The sequence below is a fragment of the Natrix helvetica genome (assembly GCF_964273705.1).
Source record: "Natrix helvetica genome assembly, chromosome: 6".
Lineage (NCBI taxonomy): Eukaryota > Metazoa > Chordata > Lepidosauria > Squamata > Natricidae > Natrix > Natrix helvetica.
This window is the reverse complement of record NC_138553.1, coordinates 2,806,941-2,825,673: the sequence shown is the minus strand read 5'-3', so window position 1 is coordinate 2,825,673 and position 18,733 is coordinate 2,806,941. Positions and strand designations below refer to the sequence as shown.

General features: G+C 46.6%; 1 protein-coding gene across 1 annotated transcript in view; it reads right to left on the bottom strand.

The window, feature by feature from the left end:
• NET1 (neuroepithelial cell transforming 1) overlaps window positions 1–18,733 on the bottom strand; it is a 65,318-nt gene that overhangs the window by 6,355 nt on the left and 40,230 nt on the right. The window contains exons 4-7 of the mRNA XM_081958688.1: window positions 6,914–7,021; window positions 4,805–4,972; window positions 3,793–3,855; window positions 1,790–1,962 (exon numbers count right to left, since the gene is read on the bottom strand). Coding sequence (XP_081814814.1) covers window positions 1,790–1,962; window positions 3,793–3,855; window positions 4,805–4,972; window positions 6,914–7,021 — 512 coding nt within the window. The remainder of the gene's footprint in view (window positions 1–1,789; window positions 1,963–3,792; window positions 3,856–4,804; window positions 4,973–6,913; window positions 7,022–18,733) is intronic.

Sequence of the window (18,733 nt, the reverse complement as noted above, 5' to 3'; positions counted from 1 at the left end):
AATAGCATCGGAACTGCGGTTCCTTCTTACAGCAGATATCCATTGGCACGTCTTCATAAACACGATTTCCCTCTCAGTCCATCTCTAAATCATTTTACGCTTATAATCCTATTATTTCTTACTCTTTTGCCTCTCAGTCCGTTTGGTTATTCGTATCAGACGGTCTTTATTGTCCTTCTACTAATGTATAATTTTTCCTACTTTTGTAAATCCTACTTTTCCTACATTCTAATCACTTAATTCCTACTTCTTCTATAATACAAACTACATTTTCCAAGTTCTTATTTCCTATTTCTATCCTCTAACCTAGTGTTTTTCAACCTTGGCAACTTTAAGTCCTGTGGACTTCAACTCCCAGAATTCCCCAGCTGGCTGGGGAATTCTGGGAGTTGAAGTCCACAGGACTTAAAGTCGCCAAGGTTGAGAAACACTGCTCTAACCACTTATACCATTTCCCCCAAATTAAATAGTACTTGGTTTCCTCCTTTCCTTGAATTTCCTTGGTCAATTTATCCATCTCTGTGCATTCTAAGATCTTTTAAAATTTTAATGCCAGGATTTAATTAATTAAATACAGGCAAGTCCTTCAGTTAGAACTTATTTAGAACTTCATTTAAATCGTCACAACCATAAAACGAGCCGACCGTGTGGCCGACCCGATATTAAATGTTTCTGGCGGTGGTCTTTAAGCAAAGGGGGCAACGGTCGTAAGTGTGAATCCATTGTTCACGATGGGCGTGGCTTTGTCGCAAACTGGAAGCGCTTGTTTAGTGGACGTCCAAAGTTACGGCACGGGGGGGGAAAAGACTTACGGCCGTTTTTCACACTTACGACCGTTGGAGCGTTCCTGGGGTCATGTGATTTATGACGGTGGCAGTATTTATAACAGGGGGGGGGAATCATGTGATCCCCTTTTGCGACCTGATCAGTAAAGTCGATGGGGAAACAGGATTCGCTTAATGACAGTGCGACTAAGTTAACAACTGAGTGGATTCAATTGACAAATGTGCCGAGAAAAGTTGTAAAATGGGACAAAACTCACTGAACAAATGTCTCTCTTAGCAACAAAAAATGTGGGGTTCTAATTGTGGGTCGTAAGTCGAGGACTACCTTGTGACCATGGGATGCTGCAAATTAAGGAAATGTGGCCGTGTTGCCAGAAAAAACCGAAGAGCGGTCATGTGACCCCCTCAACCACTACTTTTCAGGTAGGACGTAACTTTGAATGGTTGCTAAGCAAGCGGCCGTAAGTCGAGGACTACCTGTAATCAACACTGAAGGAGTGAAATCTGAATGAACTCGAAAGGCCACGTGGAAGCAAGCTTGACTTCAGGGCCCAGGTGTGGCTTAGCCCTGTTGGGGCACCAGAGCAATATATCTCCTTCGACCATCCGTTTATCTTGAAGATAAAATGGAATTTGAATGTTTTATTTGGTGACGCCCACAAGGAATGTACTCTCCGGTACAGAAACACTCTGTGTGCACGCAAAGAAACACGGCCACACCCATAAAAGGGGGGAACAAAGAAGATAACAAGGATCAATCATAATAAATCATTTTTAAAAAATAAGAAAATAAAAACGGCTGGTGGAGAAGCCACCATTATGGTCAGTTGCCAGGTTCTAAAAACCCCTCGGATCTCATGTAGGCAGCTTTTCCTTACAGATAGCTTCACCCATGACCGTTCTGAATTTTTTTCGTGTGCATGATAAAGATCATTTCAATTGAGCGTGGAAGTATTTGCACAATGATACGTGTTCCTGGGTGCATTTTTTTCTTTCTGCGTCACCCTGGGTGGGTTTGGCCTCCAGCCATTCGGGAAAGAAATCCTGACTCTGCTAGGAAGGGACGGTGTTTTTTTTTACCTTCGTGCAAGGGGATGTAGGAATCCAGGTCTCCAAAGATGTGGCTCAGTTCCTCTTCGGACATGATGGACAGCTTCAGCATGGGGTCATGGTAAGCCTGGAGATAAGAGAAGGAGAGAGAGGTCACCCGCTTGCCCAAAAGTTGGATCTCCAGCTGGGAGACTTGCGATGGAAACGGTAAAGCCAGCTTCAAGATGGGTGGACTTCAACTCCCAGAATTCCCCAGCCAGCATAGCTGGGTGGACTTCAACTCCCAGAATTCCCCAGCCAGCAGCGTAATTCTGGGAGTTGAAGTCCACAAGTCTTAAAGTTCCCAAGTTTTACTTAGCAACAGGGATTTGAGCTAAATTGAGGACTATCCGTATTGAGGGAACCCTCTGGATTCCTTCACAGCCACATCTATTTTGGGGACAGAAATATTCCTCGTTGGTTTAGATCAGGGGCATCCAACCTTTTAAGACTTGTGGATTTCAACCCCCAGAATTCCCTAGCCAGCCATGGCCTGCTTGGCAATTCTGGGAGTTGAAGTCCATCCATCTTGAAGCTGTCGAAGTTAGATCAGGGGTATCCTTTAAAGACTTGTGGATTTCAACCCCCAGAATTCCCTAGCCAGCCATGGCCTGCTTGGGAATTCTGGGAGTTGAAGTCCATCCATCTTGAACCTCCCAAAGTTGAGAAACAGTTTTTGGAGAATTGCCAATCTTCGATATGCTGAATCAAATCACGTTTATTACAGTCAAAGGCTCAGAACAAATTAAAACACTCTTACGAATACCCAGTTCAAAATTCTAGAATAAAATAGCAGATAACGGATAAAAATCTGTATTCAGATCACAATTTGGCATCCAGTCTGTCGGCTACACATGGCTTAACTATACTGTAATATAATTATCAATCCATAAACGGTGAGGCCCGTAGTCATTAGATACTAAAATGCAAAATAATAACAATAAAATAGTAATGTCAAAGGGTTTGCTATGTCGTGTAAAATAGCCACGGTGGATTAATCATATGTTTCCGACGAATCCGGGCAGCAAAGCTGAATTGAAAGATGGACTGAGTCATTATTATTATTATGCTGATCTCTGGGGAAACTTTTACACACAATAGTCCTGCAACAACACTAGAGTGAAGTATTTGTGCCGCTTTACAAAACCCTCGTAAGACCACACCTGGAATACTGCCACCAATTCTGGTCACCGTACTACAAAAAAGATGTTGAGACTCTGGAAAAAGCGCAGGGAAGAGCAACTAAGAGGATTAAAGGACTGGAGAGATAAAAATATATGAAGAATATATTGCAGGATTTGGGTTTGGACTGTCTAGAGCAGGGGTGTCCAAACTTGGGAACTTTAAGACTTGTGGACTTCAACTCCCAGCTATGCTGGCTGGGGAATTCTGGGAGTTGAAGTCCACAAGTCTTAAAGTTCCCAAGTTTGGACACCCCTGCTCTAGAGAAAAGAAGGAGGAGAGACATGATTAGCAGTCTTCTAGTATTTGAGGGACTTCTGATAAGCAGAATCAATGAGGGAGTGGGGAGACAGATTCGTTTAACGACCTTGTGACTTACTTAACAACTGCCAGGATTGGCTTCACAACAACAAGGGAAAAGCAGCAAAAGATCATGAAATCGGATGCACGGTTTTAAAAGTGGTAAAATTGGCCGTGAATCGCTTTTCCGATTCACGGAATCGGAAATTAGGAATTAGCAGCAGAAATTCTGCTCTCCGTTTTGGTCGTAAGCCGAGGACTAGCTGTACAGTCAACAGCTTCTCTTGTCCTGCTATTTGGAAGAGGAGGAAGGCCGGGCCGTAGGGGGGGTGGGGCGGGGGAGACACATTTTAATCAGCGGCTTGTGATCTCTTTGAGGAAACTGAGTCACCTGCAGGGCTATCAATCAAAGTCAACAGAGGAGGGAGAGGCCTACCTTTCTGGCAAGCTTCAAGTCCTCGATCAAATCCTGCTCTCCCCGAGAAAGTTCGTAGATCGCCTGCAAGCACAAAAAAAGAAAAAATGGGAAGGCCAGATTATAACAAGCGCCTTCGCCTTTTGAAGACTGAACAATCGGCTCAATTTCTTTAAGTTATTATTTGTCAGACTGCTAAGCTAACCCCAATGGGGTTACTTCTGGGTAAGAAACAGAATCACCGAGTTGGAAGGGACCTTGGAGGCCTTCTAGTCCAACCCCCTGCTCAGGCAGGAGACCCTGGGCCATTTCGGACAAATTGGATATCTAGTCTCTTCTTGAAAATCTCCAGCAGTGGATGCGCCCCCAAATTCTGGAGGCAAGGAGTTCCACTGGTCAATTGTTCTGTCAAGAACTTTCTTCTTATTTCTGTCAAATTTCTCCCCTTGATTCCATCCACTGACTCTTATTCTGCCTTCAGGTGCTTTGGAGAGTAGGCTGATCTCTACTTTATTGGTGGCAGCCCCTCAAATATTACAAGGATCTCATGCCTAAGGCAGGATTAGAACTCACCATCTCCTGGTGATTGGCCCAAAGTCACCCAGTTGGCTTTCACACCCAAGGCAGGACTAGAACTCACAATCTCCTGACCCAAAGTCACCCAGCTGGCTTTCATACCTAATGCGGGACTAGAACTCCCAACTCCTGGTTTCTAACCTGATTCCTGCACACTAGAGCAAACCGGCTCTCTGAATTACTTAGCAGCAGAAAATTACTATCCTGGGCAGATGAGGACACGCTCATCAAGACAGAGGATATGATGTTGTGCCTCGGGGGCGGTGGGGGAAGGGTGGAAGGATATGCAGAAATACTGCCGCTTACTCACTGGAGCCTCACTCCTTAAGCCCCCTTCTTGTCCTCCCAATAAAAATGGAGGAACTTCATTTTTTTTTCCTTTCATTTTTAGGATTTTAGCATCCTAAAAGTGTCGTCCGTGAACCAGAGTTGCCTGTGGCTCAGAGCCCAGCCTTACCTCTTGGCGTTTGATTTCCTTGGTGCTCAACGTCTCCTTCATCGTGACATCCAACGTCTCGGACCAGAGGACGCTGTTCCTTCTTTTGGGAGGGGTGGGGGCCGTTAGCCGGCTGCACGGCTTCTGACAGCTCGCCGGGGATTTGGTGTCGCCGCGAAGGGAGAACGACTGGAGGGAACAGATGGGAGGGGAAAAAAACAGTCCGTTAGCCATGATGGGTGTGAGAAATTCCGCTCATTTTCAAACTTTTGCGTTCTGGGCCACCCGCAGAGGTGGTTCGGATTCTCAGATCTGTTAAAATATTCAAGACTGGGAGAGACATGAGAACAAGGCCAGCCAATGAATAGGCATAGCAACTAAGTCAGCCAATGGGAGCTTAAACAGATCAGAGTCTGTGCAGGGAATTGAAACAGAAACTTAAGCAGTCTGCTGCTCTGAGAAGTAAACTATCAGTCTGTCTGGGCTTGTCTGCCGAAAATGAAACGAACTGCTTGTGTTTGCCTGTAACTCTCCTGCCTTGTGTTTACTTGGAAGAACCACCTGTTGGTATAGTACATTGATTCATCTATTATTATGTATATAAAGACATTAATGAATCCAGCTGCATCAGTTATCTGTGTGTGCTTCTGGATTTGAATGCAGGCAACAAAATCTGACAAGATCCCTTTGAAAACACCGGCAGTGTTTCACGAACCAAATAAAATCCATCCAGGTGTAATAAATTGGATCCTTGTTCAGGAACGTGAATAAGTAGTTCTCAATGTACAACTGGTCACTTTAGAGTTAGGATGGACACACACGCAAACCGCCCCCCCAAAGGTACATACAGGTAAGTCCTCAACTTAGGATCACAATTGAGCCCAAATTTTACGTGGCAAAGGGAGAAATTTCTTACGTGACTTTAGCCGTTTTACACAGTCGTCAAGTGAATCACGGCAGCAGTTAAATTGGTAAACCCGGTTGCTAAGTGAATCTGGCTTCCCCACGGATTTTTGCATATTGGAAGGCCACAAAAGGGGAACTGCGTGACCCTGGGACTCTGCAACCCGTCATAAATGCGAGCCAGTTGCCGAGCGTCTGAATTTTGATCACTGCGACTATCGGGATACTGCCACGGTGGTGTGGAAAATGGTGGCGAGTCGCTTTTTCCAGCACCGTTGTAGCTGTGGATGGTCACTAAATGAGTGTTGTAAGTTGAGGACTACCTGTGGGATCCCCCATAGTGTCCTAGCAAAGCTTGGCCGCCTTCCCTCTAGGGCAGGACTCTCCAAACTTGGCCACTTTTAAGACTCGTGGAGTTGAACTCCCAACTTGTGGACTTCAACTCCCAGAATTCTCCAGCCAGCCATGTTTGGCTGGCTGGGGAATTCTGGGGGTTGAAGTCCACAAGTCTTAAAGTGAGCATGTTTGGAGACCATTACCCCAGAGAAAGCAGGTTGAACATCTTACACAAAAGTTTTTGATAAGGACACATCGACCCCTGCTAACAATACGTCCCAGGTGAATCTTTAGTCTCCATGCAAGTGGCAACCAAATGGCCCCATTCTACTCCTTGCAAATCTACTCCTTGCAAATACTGATTCCCCCCCCCCCCAGGTCTGCATAGAAGGGTGGCCTAAGAATTCGAAACCAGTGGTTTTTATGAGGAAGGCAGAAATCCCCGCGTGCTTCTCCAAAACCTATTCTTCCAAAGCAGAAGTAAAAGCAAAAGGCTTGTTTCCAAGCAGATGGACGATATTCCGGAAAACGTTCCCCAAATCTGGCTCTTCTCCCAGGTTTCGGGGCAGGGGGGAACGATGCTCTGGGCAGTTGTTTGTGGTGCACTTTGTTCCAACACTCTGGGTGGGTTTTTATTGCATTGTTCTTCTAGTTGAAGTGCAAGCCAGTACGAGTCGGACAGGCGGCTTCGAAGCCAATAAACAAACCCACATCCTCAACTTGGCTCCGTTCCTCCCCTCCTCTTAAAAAGGGTTGTGAAGGTTAGGAAGTTTCTTGAAAGGGAAATTGTCCTGGCACTGGAGATTGGCACCCGAGTGCTGTCTGGATGCGAAGAGCTTTGAAAACACACACACACACACAAGTGTCTTGGGCCCACCCCGGCCTACCTACCTGTATGGTGTGTCCGAAGCGACGCACTGCACCATTTCGTACAGGCGAAATCAGGTTTGCCAAGGAGGTGACCCGGGCCAGAGATCGGACACGTTTATTGCTAGGCTCCTGCAAAGAGATAAAACAAGAGAACAAGTTGTACAACTGGTTTACTCAGGGCTTAAGAGCACTGGACGGACAGAGGGCTGGGCTCAGGGGGTGCAACATCAAACATCATTGGCCGTTACTTCAAGGCCCCCTGCCCCAAAGCACAGGGGCACCTTCACAAGAAATCGACTCTTTCTTTCTTTCTCCTGTCTCTTCCTCCCTCCTTCTCTCCCTTCTCTTTCCTTGCTTCCTTCTCTTGCTCTCGCCTGCCTGCCTTCCCTTCCCCCTCTCCTTCATTCCATCTTCCATCCCTTCTCCCTCTCTGCCTCTCTCCCTTCCTTCCTATATACAGATACGTACAAACATACAATCAGTAGAAAGACACGCCTCCCTTAATTATGGGTGATCCATCACTTAAGGTTTTTAAGAAGAGACTGCACAGCCATCTGTCCAGAATGATATTGTCTTCTGATTGAGCAAAGGGTTGGACTAGAAGACCTCCAAGGTCCCTTATTCTGTTATATACACAGACATACATTCATCTATCCATGCCTCTATTTCTATCTGTCCACATCTCCCTCTCATACCCCTCCTCTATATACACGCATGCACCCCCATCCATCCATCTTTCTATCTCTATCCATCCACCTCTTTTTCTCATTTTTAAAATCAGCCATCCCCCCCCTTCTCTCTCTGTGCATATTTTTAAGCAATGACCTTAGAAGCAAGAAACAAGCCAGGTTTCTCAGTCTGTTAGCCAAAACAACAACCTCCACAGGAGTCAGGATAGGACAAGGAAGCTTTCAGGCTGCAGGTTTCCAACTGCTTTGTGACGCGTGTTAAGTTTTCAAACTACCCTGCCTTTGGGCAAATATTGGGAGTGTTGATAAAATCCATCATCTGCAATATAGCTTTAGGTATGCAGCAAATGGCTAAAACAATTTCCTGGTTGCAAGAAATGATCACAGGCAAAGACCATTAATTCGGAAGGAGATGGAAGAAACAGCAGAAAATATATTCTCTCTCTTGGGAAATAACGCCCTGCGTAAGAAACGAAGGAATGCGGGTAATCCTCGACTTACAACCATTCATAGTTACAACGGCACTGAGGAAAGCAACTTATGACCCCTTTCCACACTTACGAATCTGGCAGCATCCCCGCAGTAACGCGATCAAATTTGAGAGGCTTGGCACCTGGCATGTACTTATGACAGTTGCGGTGTCCCAATGGGGAAGCCGGATTCCCTTCGTGACCGGGTGACTAACTTAACGAAGCAACGATTCCACTTCACCACCGTGCTGAGAAAGTGAGGGGAAAACCCCTCCCTGAACCGCTGTCTCACTTAGCAACAGAAATTTAGCGCTCGTAAGTCGAGGACTAACCCGAATGTGTCCGTCTCCCTTCGGTTAAGAGAAGGGAGTAAGAGATGGAAAGAGGGAAGCAGGTCTCGTGCCGAGTGGTACAAGAGAAAGGCAAAACTTAAACGCACAAGAATTTAATAGCCGGGATTCCAAGCAAAGAAATGAATTTAAAACCACCAATTATGCATTGGGGGGAGGGAGCTTTTTAAGGGAAGATAGAGATATGGGCACCAAATACCTTCGCTCTGGACAAGTGGAAATCATGGCCCAGCTAGAACCAGGGTAAGCCACATCTCTACACCGGTCGAAGAAATCTGGAGAATGGCAGCCGAGAAAGTTTTAGATCTCAGAAAAAAGTGTTTTCTTTCTTGCTGCCCTTCAGAATGTAATCTGCCTTTTTTTCCCTCTCCTTTTTCTTTGATCTGGTTCTCTTTTTGATAAGGTTTCCTGGCCCAGCTCCAACTCTCTTCCCCATTTCGATTACAAAACCTTGCTAATCTACTATGGGGTAAAAACCTTTCGAGTTTCTGCTTGCACAGAGGCGGAAAGAATAGGGGACAGCCGGTCCTCAGCTCCAAGATTGCTTTGAAAACAGCAGCCCTGAGAGGGAAGTCGGGCTGAAGGTTTCCCAAACATTTTGACTTCTAGCAATCTCCCAAATTTCTCTCTTCTCCAAAGCTCAGAAAAGCCCACAAGGATTGGATGCCACCCACAGTTCATGGTGGAGCATGGGCTTCCTTCCTTCTCTCTCCTTCCTTCCATCCCTCCCTCCTCCCTTGCTTCCTTCCTCGCCCTCTCTTCTTTCTTCTTTCCTCCCCTTCCTTCCTTATTCCTCCTTTCCTTCCTTCTCCTTGTTTCCTTCCCCCTTTCCCTCCTTCCTTCTCCTCTTCTTTTTTCCTTCCTCCTTCCTTCCCTTCTCTCCCTCTTCTTCCTTCCTCTTCCTTCCCTTCTCTCCCTCCCTCCTTTTTCTTCCTTCTCTTCCTTCCTTCTCTCTCTCCTTCCTTTCCTCTTCTCCCTCCATCTCTCCCTCTTCTTCTCTTCTTCCTTCCTCCTCCTCCTTCCTTTTTCTCCCTCCCTCCTCTTTTTCTTCCTTCCTTTCCTTCTCTCTCCCTTTTCTTCCCTCTCTTCCTTCCTCATCCTTCTCTCTCTCTCTCCTCCCTCCCTCCTTCCTTTCCTTGTCTCTCCCTCCCTTCCAGGGGGTCTCCTTTTTTTAGTGCATCCCAGTCTAGAGAAGCCCAGCCTGTTGGGGACAATGAAAGTGGGAGGGATAAACTGGTGGTCTGAGCGAACGAGAATCTTCAGAAATTTGGGGGGAGGGATGGGTTGCTGAGTTTGCAGGCAGGAAGGTTTTTTCCACGCTTTCTTAATTCCTTGCAGGAAAAAGGAAGTGGACCAAGGAGGAAAGTCCGGCTGAGAACGGCTGAGCGATGCAGGAGCCCTGCTCAGAGATGAGTGAACAAAGAACAGAGTCCTTTGCTGGGGGACCGAGATGCCGAGGAATATTACGGAATGAGGTCATGCATTCCACTTCACTGGGGGGGGGGGGGGGAGAGAGAGAGAGAGCCCAGGCCAGGATCAATTCTTGTTCCTGGAAGATAAAGCAATCACAGACGTCCAGACCAAAGTCATGTCCCTGAAAGAGCAAAGGGCCAGCCAAATTTGTTTATAATTCTGTAATCCAGGGGTGTCCAAACTTGGCAACTTTAAGACTTGTGGACTTCAACTCCCAGAATTCCCCAGCCAATATAACATTCTTTTTGCTGATAAATAAACGAAGGGAGACTGGTATAGTCTCCTATTTCAATTCATTTGGCTCTCATCAGCTAGCCGTACCCTCACTGGGATTTGAACTTGGGCTATTTTACATGTTAGGCAGTTGTATTAGCCTCTAAGCCACAAGCTCTCCTCCCTTGTCAGCTGAGCCAAGGAAATGATTAAGTGTTATGTCACTGGTATGCCCAAATACGGATCATTGAGATATTAAACCCACCTGCCCCTAAAATTCAGTGTTGTCTTTTTAACCTGTTCCGACTGGCTGGTCTGGCATAATTTATAACATCTACCTCCTGGCATACACATTTTTTACTGGTTTTTAGAGGGATTGTCTCTTTTAAATTTAATCTTACATGATATTGAGATTTTAAATTTGTATATTCTGATTTATTTACTTAGCTGTACAGTTTTGCATATCTTTTTATCCTCCTCTCATATACGTATATATGTATCTATTTATTATAATTTTAATTTGTTGTATTTTGATACGGACTGTACACCGCCCCGAGTCCCTTTTGGGAGAGGGGGCGGTCTATAAGCGCTAAGAAATAAATAAATAAATAAATAAATAATAAACCTGCTTTTATAGGTTGCTCTCAGCTGCCTAGCTCACAGTCTTTATAAGCACAAGAATCATACAGGTAGTCCTCGACTTTACGACCGTTATTGAGCCGAGGGTTAGAGTTTTAAGTGGTGCTGGTCAGTTAAGTGAACCATGCCTGATTTTGTAAATTTTTTGGGGGTGGGGTGGTCATTAAGTGAACCGCCGTGGTTGCTAAGTGAATGTGGCAGTCGTTAAGCGAATCCATCTTCCGCAATGGGTGTTTTTGGCAGGAAACTGGAAATCAACGTTTCTGGCAACAAAATGCCACAAATCATGGTCAGGTGAGCCCACGAGACAGTTGTAAGTGTGAGGCAGTTGCCAGGTGCCCAAAATGTCATTTGACATGTCTGTGTGTGTGTGTGTCTGTGGTTGCAAGCAGCCCCTGGAAAGTCCATATTAATGGTTTCTAAATGATAGTCCTAACTCAAGGACTACAAATACATCATATTCTTGTTTAATGGCCAAAACTGGATGGAAAATGACATCTAAGAGCTGGAACTTTTCAGAACCGGGGAAATGCAGGTAGTCCTCGACTTACAACCGTTCGTTTAGTGACTGTTCGAAGTTACAACAGCACAGAAAAAAGGGACTTGTGACAGGTTTTGCGGCCTCCCCGTCGTCACGTGATCAAAATTCAGACGCTCGGCTCCCGGCTCATACTTATGACGGGTTGCAGCGTCACGGGGTCCCCTTTTGCGACCTTCTGACGAGCAACGTCAATGAGGAAGACAGATTCACTTAATGACCGTGTTGCTAACTTAACCACTGGGGCAGGAAAGGTGGCCAGACGGAGCAAAACTCACTTAACAAATGTCTCGCTTCGCTCGAACAGAAATGTGGGGCCCGATTAGAGTCGCTAAGCCGAAGATTACCGGTACACTATCACAGCAGCTCAACAAGCCGGGATTTCATTCCGTAAACATTAACCCGGTTCCGTGTGTGTTTAATGCTTGGCTGTGACTTGACTGCTAAGTCCCTTCCTTGCGATCCGAAGCCCATCGAGAGAACCATACCCAGCTGCCCATCACGCCCCAGGAAGACAGCGTCACGCCGCCCAATGCCAATACCACCATGAATTATTTCCACTATTTTGTTATTTTTTTTTTTAACTTTGAAGCGATTTAATCAACATTTCCCGCTGATAAAAAGAACAGCAAACTTTAGGGGTTTCGACAGCTATCGGCCCAACGGTTTACCCTTAAACTGGTTTTTCAAGTTACAAGTTTCAGGAGGAAACAAGGAAGGGAGGGGAGGGGAGGTCTGTGAATTTGCCAGTTTTTCAGCAAACCAACTTTCACTTTCCAATAAAGAAGAAGGGGAAAAAAGAAGAATGGGGAAGGGGGGGGAGGTTTCAGAATATAGGGGTGTTTTTTTCCAGAATTTCTGCGCCACGGAGAAGACGCCTATCTCTCGCGCCCACAAGAGGCTGAAGCCAAGAGGCGATGCGCCTAAACACGCCAAGGTTGAGAACACCTGACCCTTCGCCTTTTTAAAAAGGTGATGTAAATAACAAAGACGCCAAGGAGACGGAGGCGGAATCCGACACTCCACACACAACCTGCTTGTGAGCCAAACCTCAATCCCACACAAGGGTTAGGCGACGGCTGGCATAGACTGCACACTTGGCGTTGATGCCAAGGTGTTTACTTGGCTTTAGACTAAAGAGTGTGCTTCACCATGGTGTGTGTGTGTGTGTGTCCTTGGTGTTCCCTATATTTGGTTTGTTTCCTCGTGGACGTCTCATGACCCAACTAGGTAACGTCATCATTGCTAGAAAGGGGTGGGTTGGCTCTCTGGTTATATACGAGCCCCTTCTAGCGGTGATGATGTTACCAAGTTGGGTCGTGAAATGTCTTCAAGAAAACCCAAAAATTCAGAGAGCACCCAGGACCCCTCAGCCATCCTCCTCCTCCTCCACTTCACAAACCCCTCTCCCTCCTAGCAGTGATGAGGTTACCTAGTTGGGTCATGAAACATCTTCAAGAAAACCAACAAACTCAGAAAGCACCAAAGACCCCACAGTCATTGACCTCCTCCTCCTCTTCTCTTTCTCCTCCTCCTCCTCCTCTCAACAAACCCTACTACCTTCTAACACTGAAGATGTTCCCTAGTTGGGTCATGAAACATCTTCAAGAAAACCACCAAGCTCAGAGAGCATCAAGGACCCCACAGTCTTTCTCCTCCTCCTCCTCTCTACAAATCCCACTCCTTCCTAGGACTGATGATGTTAACTAGTTGGTACAAATGTTCTCTTTTTATTGGGTACCCTGTCTAACTTGAGGATCGACTCTCCCTGGCACCCGGAGATGAAAAAAAAAAATAGAACAAACAAAGGCAGAAACTTACGGAGAGAAATCCTGGGGTTTGTTTTCTCTTCATCGGCTTCCAAAAAACACTGCGAGGGAAGCCCAGAGGAGCTCCACCTTTCTAAAGGAGAACTGAATCAGAGGGAAACTAAAACCTCTCCGGAAAGGATGTCTCATGTCACAAAGCTGTCATTTGCTCCGGCATTCTTGTGACTCTGACTTCAGATAGTATCTCCAGGCGATGCATTTTGTGGGATTCAAATGATGACCTCACATGTTGTTATCCACCGGGGGCATGTGCCGCACACACACAACTTTGAAAAAAGTTTCACAGGGGGTGACATCATGAAGAGGAGGCAAAAAAGATTTTTACCGTTGCAATATTTTTGTGTGTATAGTTGCATCTTTTTTTTTTTAGGTGTTTAGAAGGGCGGCCAATCGATTTATTAAATGTACGGATGGATAAACAAATAAATAAAAATGAGGCTGGGTTTTTTTGGAGGAGGACCCTGTGGAAGGAGTAACTTGCCTCCATCCAGATAAATAAACCAACTTACTGAATAAGAAATGATAAAGAATTAAGTAAGGAGAATAATATTATCAAAGTGGGAATAGCAAAAATATTGTGATAAATGATTAATTTGTTAAGATGAATTAACAGTAATTAGGTAAAGACAAAAAAAAAGGTATTTAGCAATGATATGTAAGACACAATGAATTGATGGAAAAAGACAAAGGATTATATAAAAGAGATGAATACTGACAAAAGTGGGAAGATTAGAAGTGAATGAAACTATGATTATAAATGTGATGTATAAGATGAGACCTGGTTAAACACTCTGTCCATAAAATAGGTATGTTGGAAAAAAAGAAAAAAATCGCAATAAAACTTGCAAAAAATAAATGAATGAATAAACCAACTTAGAAGAAATCAAGCCATCCATGCTTGCATTTAAGTTCATTTGGGGAGAATTGATTCATCAGCAGATCAAGTCCAAGAAACAAAAGGTTTTTTCCCCCTTCCATTTTAATTGTATTAATGATATACGATGAGTAGAACACACCAACAACTCCCCAAAATAAAAGTTTTACATGGGTGACCTCATAGAGAAGGCAAAAAAGAGATTTATAGTTCTGTAATATTTATGTCATTTTATCTTCTTAATATTCTAAGTCGCCTATTGAGAGTCACCCTGCGGTAAAAGAAGGGCTGACAAAACATTTAATAAATGAATTAAAGAAGGCGCCTCTTTGAAGTCAAGAAGACCCGATTGCTTGAATTCAAAGTAAGGAGCACATGAATTGCATGAATTGGCTCATTTGCAAAGAGAAGGAAGACCAAGAAACAAAAGTTCCTTTTTTCCCCCCTTCCATTTTAACTGCAGGGATGATACATGAATGAGCAGAGCAGAGAAGGGGGAACACGTCATATCACCCCTGACTAAGGCTCACTTGCTTCCAAGTTCCTTAAATGGCAAACTTGATTTAAAAGCAATAGAAGAAAAAACTCTCCTTTTCAGACACCCCTAGAACAGAGAGGTCTTCAAACTTGGCAACTTTAAGAGGTGTGGACTTCCAGTCCCAGAATTCTCCCGCTTGGCTACTTTCAAGACTTGTGGACTTCCAGTCCCAGAATCCTCCCGCTTGGCTTCCTTCAGCACTCCTCCAGGGCAGGTATAAGAGAACACCTATAGCAGAACGGGTTTGTATATGTCAGGGGTGTCCAAATTTGGGAACTTTAAGACTTGTGGACTTCAACTCCCAGAATTCCCCAGCCAGCTATGCTATGCTATTCTGGGAGTTGAAGTCCACAAGTATTAAAGTTCCCAAGTTTGGACACCCCTGGTATATGTGGTAAAGGAGAAGTGGAAGATAATTCACACGTTCTATTACACTGCAAGCTATACAGAGCTTGTAGGTCTGCACATATTCTCCCCTTATTAGAGAGATTGCCAGGGAGGGCAGACAATTTTTATCTAGGCTTTCTCCTCCAGGACGCTAACCCGGTTATCACGTATGCAGTGGCAAAGGTTCTGTGTTGCTGCAATGTCCATAAGGAAAAGAAAATGGCTATAGAAGTATAGTTGTCATATCTCTAACAATCTTTGGACCATTGTATTTACTCCTATACTTAACAGCGTTGCACCAAGGTAAACCACGGAGGGACCCCAACAATCTGAGAAGATGTATGTTATTTTCCACTTTTAACGTCAATACTTTTTAATTGTATTGTAATGTCCGTACTTTTTAACATATTGTAAAAACTAACGTGTATTGCTGGTCTTTGACCATAATAAAGATTTACTTACTTACTCCCGCTTGGCTACTTTCAAGACTTGTGGACTTCACAGGTCTTAAAGTTGCCAAGTTTGGGGACCCCTGCCCTAAAGAGCCTTTTCCCAAGCAGCTGCAGCTAATAACACACCTTTTTCTTTTTTTTTAAAAAAAAAGGCAATTTTTAAAATTTAAAAAAAGAAAACGGAGGGGGAGAGACACAACAAGCGAAAGATTTTTGTTTTTGTTTAACAAATCTCCTTTTTAACGAAAAGTATGAACTTTTAAAACAAGGGGGACACCCACGTTCGGCACAAGTCACACAATACAACTTCCAGCCTACCGCGAGTCGCCCAGAGGAATAGAAAAGAAAACTTTATTCTCCCTTTAAACGTATCCAGTTCAAAATGAAATTCGGCTGCATTCAACCCCTTGCAGGCGGCGCGGAAATTTAACAAAATGCAATTAAAATAGCGATGTTTAAAGCGAGTTTAAAGCGCGACGCGTTCCCACAACCCTTTCTAAACACGCGTTGGCAAGGCAGTCCCGAAGGGCGGCAGGGGTTTGCTGCTCCCCGCGCCCGAAACTTCCCACGCGTCCGCCAGAGCAGCCCCGGGCGAACTGAGTCAGCCCCGACCGGCTCTTGGAAGGCGGCGGCAGAAGCCACCAGCCACACGGCAGGCGGGCGGGCTGGGACTGGACGATCGCGGGTGCAAGGCAAGACCCGCTTTGCTAGGTCGCTTCCCCCGGGCTCCCGCTTTACCTCCTGTTCGCGGAAGCTCTGGTTCTGCGCGTCGATCACCCGGATAGTCCGCTTGATGGGCAGCAGCCCCCCGGCGTCGTCGTGCGCTACCATGTCCTCCGGCTGCCCGGCCCGGACCTCCCCTCCCGCCTTAAATCCACCGGAGGGAAAAGAAAGAAACGGCTACTGGCCCGCGCCTGGCGCTTCCCGCTGGCAAAACGGCAACGGCGGGAGCGACATAGCTTCGCCCAGGGAGTCAACTCGCCGACTGAGCGCCCGCTGTGCCGCCACCCGTACTCCAAGCGGTGGGGGCGTGGCCACGAGGCGCAAAAGGGGGCGCGGCGTCGGGGTGCCGGGCGGCCATTGGCTGCGTGGCGGAAGGGTTCCGCCCCCGGGCTCAGGTTGCCCGCGCACCTTGGCTGGGAGGGGAGGGGGGGAGGAAAAGAGTGGAAGCAGCACTCTCTCTGGAGTTGCAGCCTGGCGCCCGCGGGCGAGAGTTTCAGGGAGCGGCGCCCCGCCTTGGCGTCTCCGGGTATCAGCCTCTGGCGGGGGTCGAGGGGCCATCGGTCCAGCCAAGGGGCGGAGGAGAGATTGCAAGCACGTGTATGGCGGTTGTGGAGAAGTGGCCTTTGCAAGACACGTGTTCAGAAAGGTTAGAGTGCAGCTCCTGCATTGATGGTTGTTACCCAGTTTGGGGCACGGAACGTCTTGCAAGCAAAGAAATCAGGCTCAGAGAGCCCCACGGATCCCGCAATCCTCCTCCTCCCCACTCACCCCCAAACCCCACTTCCTTCTGACAATGATTACGTTACCTAGTTGGGTCATGAAACGTCTGCAAGGAAATCACCAAGCTCAGAGACCACCAAGGACCCCCCAGTTCTCCTCCTCCTCCTCCTCTCCAGAAACCCCCTATCCCATCTAGCCCTGATGACGTTCCCTAGTTGGGCCATGAAACGTCTGCAAGAAACCACCAAACTCAGAGAGCATCAAGGGCCCCATGATCCTCCTCTCTCTCTCTCACACACACACACACACATCCTCCTTTTCTCCACAACCTCCCCTCCCTTTTAGCACTGATGATGTTACCTAGTTCGATTATGAAACATCTGCAAAGCAAACCACCAAGCTCAGAGAGCACCCCCCTCCCTCCCTCCCTCTCTCACACACCCTTCCCTTGTAGCACTGATGATGTTACCTAGTTGGGTCATGAAACGTCTTCAACAAAACAAGCAAGCTCAGCAGACACCAAGGACCCCACAGGCGACGGCACCTCCTCCCCCCCCTACGCACACCCTTTTAAGCACTGATGGTGTTAGCTAATTGGGTCATTAAACATCTGCAAGAAAACCATCAAGGATCCCACAGTCCTTTTCCTCCTCCTCCTCCTCCTCCTCTCCACAAGCTCCCCTCCTTTCTAGTACCAATGATACCTAATTAGCTAATTAAAAGTCTGCATGCAAACAACCAAGTTGAGAGCATCAAAGACTACACAGTCTCCCCCCATCCTCTTCTCCACAAACTCCTCCCTCTTCTAGCACTGATGATGTGACCTAGTTGGGTCATGAGACATCTGCAAAGAAACCACTAAGCTCAGAGAGCATCACAGTCCTCTTCCTCCTCTTCTAGCATTGATGTTTCTTAGTTGGGTCATGAGACATCTACAAGAGCACCACCAAGCTCAGAGAGGGCCCCACCCCCCTCCTCCTCTTCCTTTTTCTCCTCCTCCTCCCTTCAAACCCCACTCCGTTCAAGCACTGACGACGTTCCCTAGTTTGGTGATGAAACGTCTGCAAGAAAACCGCCAAGCTCAGAGAGCATCAAGGACCCCACAGTTCTCCTCCTCCTCCTCTCCAGAAACCCCACTCCCATCTAGCCCTGATGACGTTCCTTAGTTGGGCCATGAAATGTCTGCCAAAAAAACTACCAAGCTCAGAGCATCAAGGACCCCATGGTCCTCTCTCTCTCTTCCTTTCTCTCTCTCTCTCTCCATCTCCCTCTCTCCATCTTTCTCTCTTACACACACACACGCACACGCACACACACATCCTCCTTTTCTCCACAACCTCCCCTCCCTTTCAGCACTGATGATGTTACCTAGTTGGGTCATGAAACATCTGCAAAGCAAATCACCAAGCTCAGAGAGCGCCAAGGACCCCCCCCCAGTTCAACCTTGAGCTACAAAGATCCTCTTGTAGTGACCATGTGCCCCTAGATGGTGGGGGGCGGGATCCCTTCTTCGCAAGATCCCAGGGCAGTGGATACTACCGTGTTTTGTGGCGCTACTCAAGAACATGTGTAACACAAAGATGGCGACCTGACTTCGCCTCCCAAAACTGCCCTTGCAACCGGCTGAAGGAGCACCCCTTTAATTGGATTGGGGGTGGGCTCCGAAACCCCTTTGGATGGGAGACAGACACTTGTGGACACCCCCCTTTCTCCTCCCACTCCGGGATTCACCCGCGGCAGCACTGGTTTCTCTATTAGAGGGCTGTTTAGCGATGGACCCTGTGATTTGCAACCTGGTGAAACCATTTCTAATGAAAGTCCAGCCAGGCCTGGAAGCGCTAGAAAACATCAAACAAACTGGCTTGTTCCAGATGTGCAACAGCTGGAGGAGCCTGGGTTTGCTTTATGTGGAGAGGCAGGGAAGGTACAACCGGCTCCTAGTTAGA